General features: G+C 47.0%; 1 protein-coding gene across 1 annotated transcript in view; it reads left to right on the top strand.

The window, feature by feature from the left end:
* ITGA5 (integrin subunit alpha 5) overlaps positions 1-14,904 on the top strand; it is a 79,848-nt gene that overhangs the window by 39,172 nt on the left and 25,772 nt on the right. Inside the window, exons 7-16 of the mRNA XM_055003641.1 lie at positions 841-969; positions 3,977-4,021; positions 5,228-5,271; positions 6,847-6,903; positions 7,337-7,389; positions 8,802-9,010; positions 12,273-12,464; positions 13,642-13,687; positions 13,896-14,003; positions 14,707-14,762. Coding sequence (XP_054859616.1) covers positions 841-969; positions 3,977-4,021; positions 5,228-5,271; positions 6,847-6,903; positions 7,337-7,389; positions 8,802-9,010; positions 12,273-12,464; positions 13,642-13,687; positions 13,896-14,003; positions 14,707-14,762 — 939 coding nt within the window. The remainder of the gene's footprint in view (positions 1-840; positions 970-3,976; positions 4,022-5,227; positions 5,272-6,846; positions 6,904-7,336; positions 7,390-8,801; positions 9,011-12,272; positions 12,465-13,641; positions 13,688-13,895; positions 14,004-14,706; positions 14,763-14,904) is intronic.

Raw genomic sequence — 14,904 nt, 5'->3', positions numbered from 1 at the left:
TTAAACAAGCTGAGAACGGGGAGAGATCTTACAGAGGGACTAGCAGGTAACTTTCATTTGTTTGTCAACCAATACTGGGAGAAGTTTGGGGCTTGGCCCTTACGATTTCCCTTGTGCTTCTCTCTGGCCTCTGAAGAGACTTTTGTCTGCTATGGGGCTTGTTTCATCTGACACGCACACTTTTGCATTCACAAGAGCAGGGTTTTTCGAGGAGACCTTATTTGCTAGCAGTGCAGGCAAGCGCCCCAGTGGAGAAAAGCCTCCCCAGTGGCCAGAGAGAAGAGTAAGGGGAACAGTGTCGTAGAACCCCAGCCTTAGTTTTGAGTGAAGGGAGGGACCAAGAGTTCCAGCAGAGGGGGCATGTTGTGCAGTGGTTAGAGTGTTTATTTATTTATTTATTTTATTCGACTTATGCCCCGCCCTTCTCGCTAATGGGCTCAGGGCAGCTTCCAACAAAAGTACAATGAAACATTATAAATAGTATAAAAACAATATTAATACACAATTTTATATCAGCAGCATAAAAAAAAACCCAGGCGCCACCAAACAAATCTGGCCACTACAGAGTCACCACGACCATGGGTACCACCATGATGTAACTCCAGGGTGGCTACAAAAGGAGGGTGTGGCGGTCAAAAGAAGGGACAAAAAGCTGGCCCCTAGTCAAAGGCCCGGTGGAACAGCTCCGTCATGCAGGCCCTGTGGAATGACTAGGATTTAGAAGACCAAGGTTCAAATCCCTAGGCCTCTTGAAGCTCATTGGGCCAGTCAATTGCTTTTGGCTTATCCTACTTCTCAGGATTGTTGTGAGAGTCAATGTACCTTCTTCTTTCTTTTCAGGCCAGGTGCTATCGGCAACACAGGATGCCATTGAGAAATCCTATGACCCTGGATATTTAGTCTTGGTGGTTCAAGGTCAACTTGCCACACGTTCAGTCCCTCACATCAGCGCCGATGACAGTTACCTTGGTGAGTGTTAGGAAGATGGGGTGATGCTGTCTCTGACTGGGTACCTTCACGGCAGTGGCCCCATATTCTTCTGTTCCCTGTGGGTAGGCATCTTGGATCCAGCTTTTGGGCTTCTGTCACATGATTCATTTTTCTGGGATACCAGTTACCTGTCCTTATTTCCATCCTCAGCTCTCGCTGATTCCGCACACGTTGGATAATGCACTTCCAATCCTCTTTAGAGATCGTTTGGAACTGAATTTTTCGTATGTGAAACAAAAAATCCACTTCCAAACGATTGCTAAAGTGCATTGAAAGTGAATTATCCAACATGTGCGGAATCAGCATCTGTCTTCACCAGGGATTGGTGACTAGAAACCCAAGAGCTGAGGTTGGTCCCCAAACAGCTCTATCCCAACACACTTATTAGGCAGTTCTGCTTTTTCCCAAGCTAAGTTGCAGGCGAACACCTTTGATTGCTTTTCCTTTAGTTCAGACACCACATGGGCTGTTTTCACACATCTCACCCGCTGCTGGAACATCTCGCAAAACACCCAGAAGACAGCGTCTTCTCACGTGAAATTGCGCCAGGAAGACACTGTCATCCGGAAGTTTTGCACGAAATCGTGTCTTTCTGGCATGATTTCGCACAAGAAGACGCTGTCTTCTGGGGGTTTTGTGCGATGTTCCAGCAGCAGGTAAGAAGTGTGAAAACGGCCTTAGGCTTTGAAGAGGTCTTTCTTGAATCAGATGTTTTGCAAGCTTTCACATACATTGGATAATGTACTTACAATGCATTTTATCGATAGTTTGCATTGAAAGTGTGTTTTCCAACATGTTTGAAAGCCGCCATAGGCAAAAGTGTTACGGGTGGCTGAAATGCATCAAGGAAGGGCTCTGCCACATTGACCGAAAGAAGGATATGGAGTCCTTTGCATGTGTCTTGGTTAATGAGGGGATGAGCCAACGAGTGGAGGTAGCCCTCCAGTCCTTGTTGTGTTAAAAACACTGGCCCTCTTGAAAATCAACTCTGGGCTGTGTTCTATAGGTTTGGAGCGGTGAATATGAAATTGCAGCAAACTGTAAAGCCGTCTGCAGCCCCTGTCAAATCCGATGCTCTTGATTTCTACTTGGTTTCATCCTGCGGGAAGCTCTTGTGAAAAGAGAAGCAGGGTTGATGTGTCTCACGTGTGACGTTCACAAGTCGTAAACCCAGTAATTTGCAATAGCAGTGTGATCATTCCTAATGCTTCTCCCTAGAAGCTAAAATGACATGACTAAGGGCTATTGTACTTTGGTCACATCATGAGAAGACAAGATTCTTTGGGAAAGTCAATAATGCTAGGAGAAGTGGAAGGCAGTAGGAAAAGAGGAAGACCTAAAATGAGATAGCTTATCTCGATAAAGGAAGCCACGTCCTCCAGTTTGCAGGATCTGAGCAAATCTGTTAATGAGGTCTGTCATTCATAGGGTCTCCATAAGTTGGAGGCGACTTAAACACACACACACAATTCCTAATACAGCATGGACTTTGTTTGTCTTGTGCACATCTCAGGGTAACAATCCTGTACACATCAGTAGCTTATTCTACCATTTACAGCGTGCTCCCCCATTCATGGCCAACTCTATCACCCAGCTATCAAACCTCCGCCCCTGTTTTTGCTACTGGCCGGGGAGGCTGTTCAGGCAGAGGTCAATAGATTTCTGATTTCAGCATTTCATTTTTTGAGGTGGGGGGGGGGGGGAGCCACAGTGTATCAGCAGTCACTCATGGATCCATGGAGAACCAGTTTGGTGTAGTGGTTAAGAGCAGCAGGACTCTAATCTGGAGAGGCAGGTTTGATTCCGCACTCCTCCCCTTGAAGCCAGCTCGGTGACCTTGGGCCAGTCACAGCTCTCTCAGAGCTCTCTCAACCTCACCCACCTCACAGGGTGATTGTTGTGAGGATAATAATAACACACTTTGTAAACCGCTCTGAGTGGACATTAGGTTGTCCTGAAGGGCAGTATATAAACAGAATGTTGTTGTTATTGTTGTATCCTGTAATAATTTCTGGAACATAGTCATACTATCATAGTGTTGTATTCTTCTTCCCACAGTATAGTGGCAATTCCATGTAAAAGTGGGAAAAAGCCTTAAGGATTTTGTTTCTTGGGGATGTTCCAGTTGGCCATTTGCATCATGGTGCCTGTAACTACCTGACATACTGCAAGGCATTCTGGGAAATGAACATGACTCTCTCCAGGGCTTCTAATATCTGCCAGTGACCAACCCAATGTAGCATCACGCTGCATTTGAACTGGAAAGACCTGGTTTTTGGAGAAGACCATGAAACTTGCTTACATTCATTCACACCCCCTCAGCCTAACCTACCTCACTGGGGGAAGATTGAGATAACCTTTACACAGATTATCTAGATAGAGCACGATCACTATACATCATTTGGATATTGGCCGTTTCCACACACGTTGAATAATGCACTTCCAATGCACTTTAGTTATCCTTTAGAAGTGGATTTTGTGTTTCTCACACGAAAACCCAGTTCCAAATGATCACTAAAGAGCATTGAAAGTGCATTATCCAACGTGTGTGGAAGCAGCCATTATGTTCAAACCTGCAACAACCATTCTCAGGGCCAAGCTACACATGACGAATGACACTTGAACGGCAAGTGTATTTCTCCCTGTTCACTTGCCCTCCACTCAATCCACTTGCCGTTCAAGTGTCATTCGTCATGTGTAGCTTGGCCCTATGGGACATTTACACTCACTCCCACTGTGTCTTGCTAATAAGCCAAAAATATTATTATAAAGTATCTAACCATATTTACCGCTATACCCCCTTCCACCTCCAAATCAACAACTCAGAACCCAGCACCATCTACACATTTCATTACTATACTACAATGTGTGTGTGTCGTCTTCTTGAAGGAAAGGTGTGGGATATAAATGTGTGCGGGGGCAAGAGGGAGAATAGTATTGCAAATCTTTATCAGAACCCTGTTGTTTCTTCTCTTTTTGTGCTTAGGCTACTCTGTGGCTGTGGGTGAATTCAGCAACGACTCCATGGAAGGTACTTTTGGTCTTCGGGCATTCAGTGGGACGAGTGCGAGTGCAGCTTTTGGCGAGCAGAGAGTCAGAGTTAGTTATTCCCAGGGGTCATTTCGTAGATAAAGAGCTGGAGGAACTTATTAGCATAGCTCATTAGCATAACTCATTAGCATATGCCACGCCTCTTGACATCACCGGAAGTATCATTGGCACAACTGATTTGCATATTCCACATCCCCCGACATCACCTATCCTGGCTGTTTTCGACCCAATCCTGGCCATTCAGGGCCGAAATTGGGCCCAAAATGGCAAAAGGGGGCTAAAAATGGCCCAAAATGGTTGGATCAGGCCACTGCTGAGTGGGAGAGTGATCCACCACCCGTCAGAGGCCCGATCCGGGCCGTTTCGGCCCCCAATCCAGGCTGAAACAGGCCCAAAATGGCCGAGAGACAGGTGGGCGGGGCCACCTGACATGTGACCTCTTTGGGGAACTGCCAGAACTGCAGAGAGTCAGAGTTTGTTATTCCCTTCACGAGAAAGCCCCAAATTCATTGCATTCTTTAAAAAGAATGACACAAGTCAACGGGTTTTTACAATCGCATGCTTTTAGATAAATTGTAACACATGCACAAACTTTGACTAGTGGCTGGGGTGGAGAGATGCTGGACTGTAAAAGATGTGGGGGTCACAACACCTGTGAGATCATTGGGGGAGAGATTGGGGTTCACGGTACAAGATAACATCAGGTAACTTTGCAGAATTTCCACACACTTACCCATAATAGTTTTCTCATTCGTTATATTGTCGAAGGATTTCATGGCCGGAGAACGTTAGTTGTTGTAGATTTTCTGGGCTGTACGGCCATAGTCTTGGCATTGTAGTGCCTGACGTTCCGCCAGCAGCTGTGACTGGTATCTTCAGAGGTGTAGCAGAGATCTCTGTCTTTCAGTGCTACACTTCTGAAGATGCCAGTCACAGCTGCTGGCGAAACGTCAGGAACTACAACGCCAAGACCACGGCCATACAGCCTGGAAAATCTACAACAACTAACTTCCTCATGTGTTATTAGTCATGCTTTCTGGGCATATTTTTCTTCCTCTGCCACTGGACTAGAAACTTGCTTTGGCTTTCCCAGATGTTATGCAATAAATTCCATGATGTGTGGTGTTTTTCTAGCTATATCGATCCCTTCTACTGTTGCTAATGGCCTTGTTTTCTTTTCTTGCAGATTTTGTGGCTGGCGTTCCTAAAGGAAACCTCACTTACGGCTATGTAAGAGCTACCCCTTGTCTCTCCCCCACCCCTCCCCATAATTTTATATGTACTCAAGCTATCTCTTTCATTTCCCTTCCTATCTTTAGTAAGACAGGTCGTTGGTTTTTCAGCACTTCAGCTTGCTCTGTCTTGTACCAGAGTCCATTTCTCACCACATTGTACTGTTGTTATTTTCATTTTTAGTCCTCGTTTGTCCCTGGGACCCAAGGCAGATTACAAAATATGATAACATCAGGCAGTTAGTGAGCAGATTAATGAGATGTGATAACATTTAACTGAAAAGTCTCCCCAGAGACGCGGCTAGTGCCCCAGTGTCAAATCTCTGCACTGACAGAAACGAGCCCCTTCAGATTTTTCCTTCCTGTTTGCATCGCAGAGAACACCACACTTGGAGGAAAAAACACCCATGTGTGTGGTAAAAGCACATGATAAACCATCCTGAGACATGCCCTGCCTGGCTTGAATCCCTTGTAAACAAACTCCGGGGGCTGTTCCTATCACAGGTCAAAAGCTGTTGCTCAGGGCCAAGCTACACATGACGAATGACACTTGAACGGCAAGTGGATTGAGTGGAGGGCAAGTGAACAGGGAGAAATACACTTGCTGTTCAAGTGTCATTCGTCATGTGTAGCTTGGCCCTCAGACTACATCAGAAGCGCAGTTCTTCACACCAACACACCGCAGCGTTATCTCTTTCCAACCCACCCCTAACTTTTCATCGCCGAGCTGCGCATTTTTTGTTGACACCATGGTTGCTGTAGTAACCAGTGCATTTCTAAAGAAAGGGAAGTACGCCCCAAACCGAATGAATTATTTCCTGCAGCCGCGTTTGACTGTGGCCAAGAACAAACCAATGATGTCAAGGCGGTTACTTGGGGCTGTGCTTCCCTTTGCCTCACACATGTGACACACACACAGTCTCTCTGTGTGTGTCTCTGTGTGTGTCTGAGAGAGATTATGACCTTTCCTGCTTGGGGATCTTTTCCTCCATGACCTCCCCCTGCCCTGTTTGGTAGCCCGCGGAACAGCCTGAGAGATACCACAGCCACCTCCCCCAGATGAATGTACAAGTGTGCAAATGGCCTCATCTAACCATTTTTTTTCACAATATGGCAACTGCAACCTCACTTTCCTCAGAAGTGTGGGCTTGCTCAACTGGTCTTTTGTGCAACAGTTCTTGGTTTGACACCATAGAACAGAATAGAAAATATGGGACAGTTCTTACATTAAAGCAGGTAGGCTCTCGCTTCAGGGGGACCCCCGCACCATGTGGCCTAAAGGCATGAAAATACTCTAGCGGTCGAGGGGTAAAATCATAAAAGTTTGGATAACTTTTTTTACAAAAAAGAGTTATAGCGTAGCTGCTGGGCTGTTCTATAACTTTTTCTACAAAGGAGCAAGATGTGATTACAGCACAGATTACGGGGCATGGAAGGGTTTTTTCTCCTGTTCCCATCATGAAGATTTGGGTTGGCTATTTAGTGTGTCTGAACGAAGTTGACGGTGTCTGGTGATTCTGTGACAGAAATGCTGCCTGACCATCAATCCGTTTTTTCCCTCCCATTTTTCCAGGTCACAATTCTAAATGGAAGTGACATCCAGTCGCTGTACAACTTTTCTGGAGAACAGGTGAATAGCTGAATAGTCCACGCTGAAGCTGGGAAAGGGGATTTGGTGCAAAAGCCGAGCTGATCTCACCCCCTGCTCCTGCAGTCCAGAATCATTGCCCTTGCTGTCTGTATTGGTGTGTTTTTTGTCAGCTGTGCCATAACTGACTTTAGGGCTAAAAGCTCCTAATTGGCTTGAAGCCAATTCTGAGAGAGTCGTAGATGGCTGCTTCCATATTTCTGCCCCCAACATAGCATAGAAATCTCCTAAATAAATAAATACAACTTTTTGTAAGGAGGATTGTAGATAGTATGACAGATTGGCAGGGAGGATGTGTGAGTGGTCTTGGGGAACTGAAGTACACACCCTTGGGCAGCGTTTTTTCCTGTTTCTAGGATATCTACTCCACGCCGACATTCCTAACCTCACCCCTGCCTATCATTTCCCTCAACAGATGGCTGCCTATTTCGGGTACGCCGTGGCTGCCACGGATGTTAACAGCGATGGGTGAGTGTGGAGATGGGGGCAGTCTGGTCAGTCGTTAGTGGGAAACAAAGGTAATCTTCCTTGGTTGGGGCTGGAGGGATCGTTGGTAATTCGTTTGATTTGGAAAGGAAAGCTTTGACAAGTATTGAACAGGTTTTGGGAGGGCAAAAGAGATAGTGAGGCTGAACTGCAGAAGGCGAGAAACTGCAGACCCTGTGGAAACACTCCAGCAAGGTTTGAATGTGTGTGCCTGCTCAGCCACGCCTCGGTGTGCTCTCCTTCATAACAATTTTTGTATTCCAGTAATGAACTCTGTGGGAGGGAAGGTGGCACAGTATAGCCTGATATGTCTCAGAAGCTAAGCAGGGTCAGTACTTGGATGGAAGGCCATCTGGCAATGGCAAACCACCTTTGCTTCTCACATGCTTTGAAAGCTGGGGTTGCTATAACTCAGTTGTGCCTTCACAGCACTTTACACACAACAAACTATGTAGCTTTTGGATGTTGTTGAATGGTCTTGAAGCGGAATATCTTCTTCTTTTCCAACCTCTTCTTCCTCAGTTCTTCCTTCCTTTCCATCTTTCTTTCTCTTTTTCCATGTCTTTCCATAAAATTCTCCATTTTATATATTGAATCAATCTTAAATCTTTGTCCTTCATATTGAAAAGACACTCCTTCGGGTATTAACCATCGGAAACGGATTGCTTCTTCCTTTAGTTGGCTTGTCAGGGGTGCATATTCTCTGCGTTTCTCTCTCACTTTCCACGGGACTTCCCTCAGCACCCTTATCTCATTGTCCCAAATTTTTAACTGTTTATCCCGCACCATATTCCATATTCGTTCTCTGGTTGCACGTCGTACAAATTTAACATGGACCTCTCTTGGAAATTTATTTCTTTTTGCATATGCAGAATTAACTCCATATAGGAGAACTATGTAGTGTCATACTATGGAACCCCAGTTATCTAGAGTTCATCTCCCCCCTTCTGCAAGAAGCACAAAGTTTCTTGATTCCAAAGGGTTTATTGAAAGACAATGCTCAGGATACAAGTAGCCATATTCCAAGGATTAGAACAGCCTTGGCTGAACGAAAGCTTTGTTGAGAATGACACACAAAATGAAAGTAGCAACACTTCAAACACCCATTCCCAGCCTCCCCCCTTAGTCCTGTCTAGAAGGCCTGGGAAGGCGAGGACGTCAAGGTCGGCCGGAACGGATTGATAAGGATTCTTCGCTCCCATGGATATATGCGGCTTGGGCAGCACCTGGGCCTGGAGGGAGAGAACTAAACAACTACAGATTATAACATGAGAACATGGCGTAACTCTGGTTTGAGAACTGACTAGCGAACTGACACTCTGACATGTAGCTTTTGACTCTAGAATTGGGTGTTTCAGCTCTCCCTTCCCTTCCCCTTTTCTCCCCCATTTCAGCCTAGATGACTTGTTGATCGGTGCCCCCTTGTTTATGGAGAAAACAGAAGACGGGCGCATGCAGGAGGTGGGCAAGGTTTACATCTACTTGCAGCAGCCGTACGGCATGGAGCCCAGTGCGTCGGCTGTTCTTACCGGTCACCGAGAGTTTGGGCGCTTTGGCAGTGCTATCGCTCCACTGGGAGACCTCGATCAGGATGGCTACAACGGTACGGAGGGTTGGGGAGAGGTGGTGGGGTGGAAAGGATATTCATGTGTGGGCAAGTATGGGTGCACACGCAGAAGGGGTGGGGAGAGATCCTATTGCTGGAAGTTTTCTGGTAAAATATCCACGCCCGTTAAGATAGTTCTGTCAAATATTTGCCCTTATCCGCCATTCAGTTTTGATAGCAGGCTCTGCTAAATAGCTCATTTGCTTGGACCTTCTTCTGTTTTTAGCTGATTGCAAGTCTATAGTCGGCTTAAAGCAGCATTTTCCAAGCCTCTGATAGCCGAGGCCCATGTTTTAGGGGAGTTAAAAGTGGAGGCATGTTTCATTCAGATCCCCTTCCCTCATCTGTATTCTTGGCATGCCTTCTGGCTGCAAGAGATCAGCCCAGAGTGGCAGTTCACACAGACATGTAACATCCATAGTGCCTCCTCAGTAGATATATGCCATCTTTTTGCTGAGTTGGCCGTGCTAGTTTTACCTCTTTCAAACCCACCTCCTATGAGACCAAATAGTTCCACTTTATCGGGTGTGATGAGATTGTCCATGCACTCCCAATGAAGAATCACTGGACAGTCTCAGCACACCTGATGGACAGAGATGGCAAATGGATCTTCCTCCAGCAGAGGCTGAAGAGAAGGAGGCAAGAAAAGAGCAGGGACTCTTGCAGAGAGACTGTAGACAACCTCTTCCAGAACCTTTATTTTAATTGATGTACTCCTCCCTGCAGAGTAGTCCGTCCTACCTCACAGTCTGGGATTTGCTCCCTTAAAGATCTCGTGAGTTACATTGCTTGCAATCTCATGATTTGCTCCCTTAAAGATCTCATGAGTTACATTGCTTGCAATCTCATGATTTGCTCCCTTAAAGATCTCATGAGTTACATTGCTTGCAATCTCATGATTTGCTCCCTTAAAGATCTCGTGAGTTACACTGCTTGCAATCTCATGATTTGCTCCCTTAAAGATCTCGTGAGTTACATTGCTTGCAAGTGAACATATAGTATAGCTAACGTTTCAACAATAGGTCTTCCAGAATCTGGGTGTGTGTGAGAACGGAATGTCTGTGTGTGTTGGGGCCTGAAGCCAACCAGCAACAGTCTTGAAGACGTAGGGCCAAGCTACACATGACGAATGACACTTGAACGGCAAGTGTATCTCTCCCTGTTCACTTGCCCTCCACTCAATCCACTTGCCGTTCAAGTGTCATTCGTCATGTGTAGCTTGGCCCTCAGTTCTGACAACTGGCCAATGAAGCCTGCTATACTGGGGGCAAGGACAACAGACCCGAAGCAGGTTGGGGTAAATTTAACATCAGACGTCGAGAGAAGTGCCGGGGCTGAATAAATAGGGCCTGATTTGGCTTACAAGCTTTGAGCATCCACACCCTGGACATAGCAAGCATTCTCGAGATAACATGGATTAGTTACCCATGTTGTGCTCAAACCAGGGTGGTTAAAGAGTCATTAAAAACTGACTTTGCCTCCACCCTTCCAGTGCTTATTTATGGGGAAAGTATGGGTTCTAATCCATGTGTGTACACAATCGGGGCGGAAAGATTTTTGACACGTGAGAGTCTCATCTTAGGTTTGCAGCCAGCCTAGGGACGTTAGACCTGTGAACTTGCTGCCATCTGCTGGCTGCTTGTTCCAACTGCTCCTCCACAGAATCATCTCGGCCTGGACTAGGGTTACCAGGTCCCCCCACCCCCTGGGCGGAAGGTGGGAGGCCAGCAACTCACCTGTGCTTTAATTGCTGTGCAATGACATCGTTTCCAGGAAGTGATGTCATCATGCGGGCTGCGGGCCACCTTGGGAGCGCTCCCGCGGTCCGCTGGGGCCCCGATCTGGGCCGAATCGGGCCTGATCCACGCTGAATTGGGCCCGGATCGGGCCACTGTAAAGCACGGGAGTGCCGCTGCAGAGTGCAGCAGCACTCCTACACTCTGCAGCGGCTTGATCCGGGCCAATTTGGGCCTGGGAGCATATAGCCTCCCCACCCACCCCGCCAGCCAGGTAAGCAGGGATGGGGGAGTGTGGATCCCCTGCCCCCAGCGGAGGACTGGCAACTCGAGCCTGGACCCATCCAGGAGCAGTTCGCCCAATATGAGAGAAGACCCGCTTTGAGCTTGCAGCGTTTTTGTTTCTCAGGAGTTGCGCACTTCCATGTACACATCCTGAGAAACATCAGCCTCGTCTCAAGCAACTGTTGTGGGATGAGAACATCAGAAGAGCTGTCTTCTGATAGACACGGGCTGCTGAGAAAAGATTTTTGGAAGATCCCTCCAAAGGTTTCATTTAATCATGGTATAACACAACCCCCAGCAATGCGGTGCCATTTTCGGAAACAAGCTGAGGGTTTTTAAACATAGGCATGGATATGTCCTACATTGAAAGATGGAGCATCACATGCTTTGATGTACAAGGTTCTAGGTTCAACCCTTGGTGTCTCTAAAAGATCTCCGGGCTGTTTCACGTGCTACAAAGTCCATCTCAGGACCACGAGGTTTGCCAGTCAGATATTCTCTGGGAGTTCTGTGCTCAGAACTAAATCGCTAGGTGTGCTCAGGGCCAGTTTGGATTGGGACTGTGAAGAAAGGAAGGCTTTTAACCTTCTCCCATTTGTTGTTTTCCTAACTTGAAATTTGCCCTGTTGGGGAAATCTACATGTACTAATGGGCTATACGTACATTTCCCCATTGATGGTAGCGGCAGCTCGCCAGGCCATTTCGGCTTAGGAAAATGACAGGGGGGAGGCTTAAGTCCCCTCTTCCCGCATATCAGAGTCCTGATCTGAATTGGATCCATGTGCACCTGGGAATTCAGATTTAAGCACAGAATTTCCAGACCGCATCAGTCCAAAATGGGGGGTGGGGAGTAGACATTGTAACATGAATTCACCCCCAGGGTGCAGATTTTGGACAAGACCTCCCTCTGCATGAGATCTTGTACAGCCTCTGCTACTCAGAGTAGACCGTACAGGAGGAGAGGAATCGGGGGTCTGAGTCATCTAAGGGCCAAGCTACACATGACGAATGACACTTGAACGGCAAGTGGATTTAGTGGAGGGCAAGTGAACAGGGAAAAATACACTTGCCGTTCAAGTGTCATTCGTCATGTGTAGCTTGGCCCTGTGACAACTTTCTGTTCGCTATGGCCACTTTGCTGTTATCCCATCGCTGTCGCTGTTTTTCAGCTCCAGCCCTGCCTGCGTACTGAAATAACTCACCCAACCTCAGGCTTACCTTGGTGTTTGTTCCTACAGATGTAGGGATCGGCGCACCATTTGGCAGCAAGGACCAGCAAGGGGTGGTCTACGTGTACAATGGCCGAAATAACGGGTTGCACCCGAAGCCTTCTCAGGTCTTGCAGGGACACTGGCCAGACAGTCGCGCCCCTGACTTCTTCGGGTTCTCCATGCGTGGGGCCAAGGACTTGGATGGCAATGGCTACCCAGGTGAGAGATACACGTTGGATAGAGAGCAAAGGCTGTCTTGGGACATCTGACACTTAAAATGCCTACAGTGGAAAATGCAGAATGTCCATAGAGCACATGGTTTGCATGCACAAGTTTGTGGGTTTTGTGTCAGTTGCTTAGATGAATGCTACCCTGCCTTTCTGCTACCTAGTTTCCAAAGGGGCTGACAATTCCGATATTATATTCAAAGAACAGTCATATTAAAACACTTGACTTAACAGCCCTGGATTTCCTTGGTTGCCTCTCATCCAAGTATTCACCAGGGCCAACCCTGCTTAGATTCTGAGAGCTGATGAGATTGAGCTAGCCTGGGCCATCTGGGCCAGGGCACTATAATTAGTCATAAATTTGTCATAAATTCCAGTTAGAAAATGCTCAGATAGTATTCTGAAAGTCTGTGCATCTGGAACATTGCTGGTTGCGAAGAGTGTCTTCTAATGAGAAGTGTCAATGGTGATAAAAGCTGAAGCATCAGGGAAGTTAACACCCTTCACGTGGTCAATAGGAAATAATCCTGACAAGATTCATGCTTAACAACATTCTCCGAGCAAAGTGCACATTTATTCTATGGTCTTTATCTCATGCTGATCTGCATGTGCCTCTTACCGTAAGGCAACTTCAGATGTTCATGGGCAAGACCTACAAAAGAGGGACCTCTGAGCATGTTCTTGAGGGATTTCCTTACCATAATCACCTGGGATTCGAGATTAAGACATACGGGCTAATGGAAGAGCCCCGTGGCGCAGAGTGGTAAGCTGCAGTACTGCAGCCCAAGCACTGCTCATGACCTGAGTTCGATCCTGGCGAAAGCTGGATTCAAGCAACCGGCTCAAGGTTGACTCAGCCTTCCATCCTTCCAAGATCGGTAAAACGAGAACCCAGTTTCCTGGAGGTAAAAGTGTAAGATGACTGGGGAAGGCAATCACAAACCACCCCGTAAAAAGTCTGCCAAGAAAATGTCATGATGCGATGTCCCCCATGGGTCAGTAATGACTTGGTGCTTGTACAGGGGACTACCTTTACCTTTTTTTTTAGGCTAATGGAAACAATCACTGGACAGACTTGAGCTCATTTTCTCCGTATGAACTCTCTCTTGGAAAATAGTCCATCAAGATTCCCTGAGCTCAACTGTCTTTTCTCTCCCTCTGTACTGCAGATCTGATTGTGGGTGCCTTTGGAGTGGACAGAGCTGTAGTTTACAGGTACGCACTATGTATAACGATGAAATGGGGGGGGGGGATATAAATAATTCACCTCCATCTGTTAGTCTCGTGCCTTGAAAACCTCAGCAGAGCAGCTATGACCCGAGGCACTTTCCACCATCACCTTCTTCTCCCAGCCTGGCATCAGTGCTTGCTGCTAAAAATCTCTCCCACACAAGATCGGCTCTCACGATGTCTCTCTCCACAGGGGACGCCCCATCGTCCACGCCACTGCCACTCTCAGCATTTTCCCTGCCATGATTAACCCAGAAGAGCGAGCGTGCACCCTAGAGGACACTGGGATCCCTGTGGCCTGGTGAGTGGTTTCAGGGCCATGCAGTCTTGGAGGGTATCAGCTGTACGGATTTCCCAGGGTACCCTGGGAAGTGTAGTTTTGTCAGCCTTTCAGAAAAAGGGATAAAGCACCTGCAATTCTCCGTCAATGGAAGAAGGTATCCATAGAGAGGGTTACGCCCCCTTCCACTTGCTTCATGGGCAGGGTTTATGCAAATTAGTTGCCTAATTAATACCAGCTTCCTGGTAGTGTAGGGGTGGATTTCCACTCCATGCCCTGCCTAAGTCCACAGTGCCATGGAAATAGGAAATACAGATGCTGACACCTTGCAGGAATAAGTCAGCACACTGAAAGCATTTTCAGATGGGTCTCTGTGTGAGAAAAAGAACGTGCCGCTTTCCTATGGCTGCTGGGTAAAGCAGTTGTTCAGCTCTGGCTATAAGAAAGGGGTGTCCATCTGGGTACCAGTTCCTCCTGCAAGGTGCTGAGTTTTGTTTTTATCGTTTCCAAAGAGTTTTGCAGTAAAATGTTCATACCTTGCCTTGGATTGTCTCATTAAGTAAATGGAAAGCTGAAGAGGTGACCTGCTCAAGGCTACCTAGAGAGATCCAAGCTAGGAGGCAAACTCGGGGCATTGTAGTCTAACCACTAGACAGCACTGTCTTCCAAAAATGTCTTACTCTAATCCATTGCTTCCCTCTCCCTTTCCCCCCTCTCTCAACAGTATCAACCTGAGTTTCTGTCTGAATGCCTCTGGGAAGCATGTGCCAGACTCCATTGGTGAGTGTTGTGGGGGACTGGATTCTGAAGGGAACCTTGAAATAGGTTTGAAGATAAGATCTGCAGGAGCAGCTATAACCTGAAGGCAGTCCAAGAAGCAAGTAGGACTGTGCCAGTGTGGTTCAGCGGTTGAGGTGTCAAC

Source organism: Eublepharis macularius, chromosome 19 (assembly GCF_028583425.1).
Source record: "Eublepharis macularius isolate TG4126 chromosome 19, MPM_Emac_v1.0, whole genome shotgun sequence".
Lineage (NCBI taxonomy): Eukaryota > Metazoa > Chordata > Lepidosauria > Squamata > Eublepharidae > Eublepharis > Eublepharis macularius.
The sequence above is the reverse complement of the archived record's forward strand: the minus strand, read 5'-3'. Positions and strand labels throughout refer to the sequence as shown.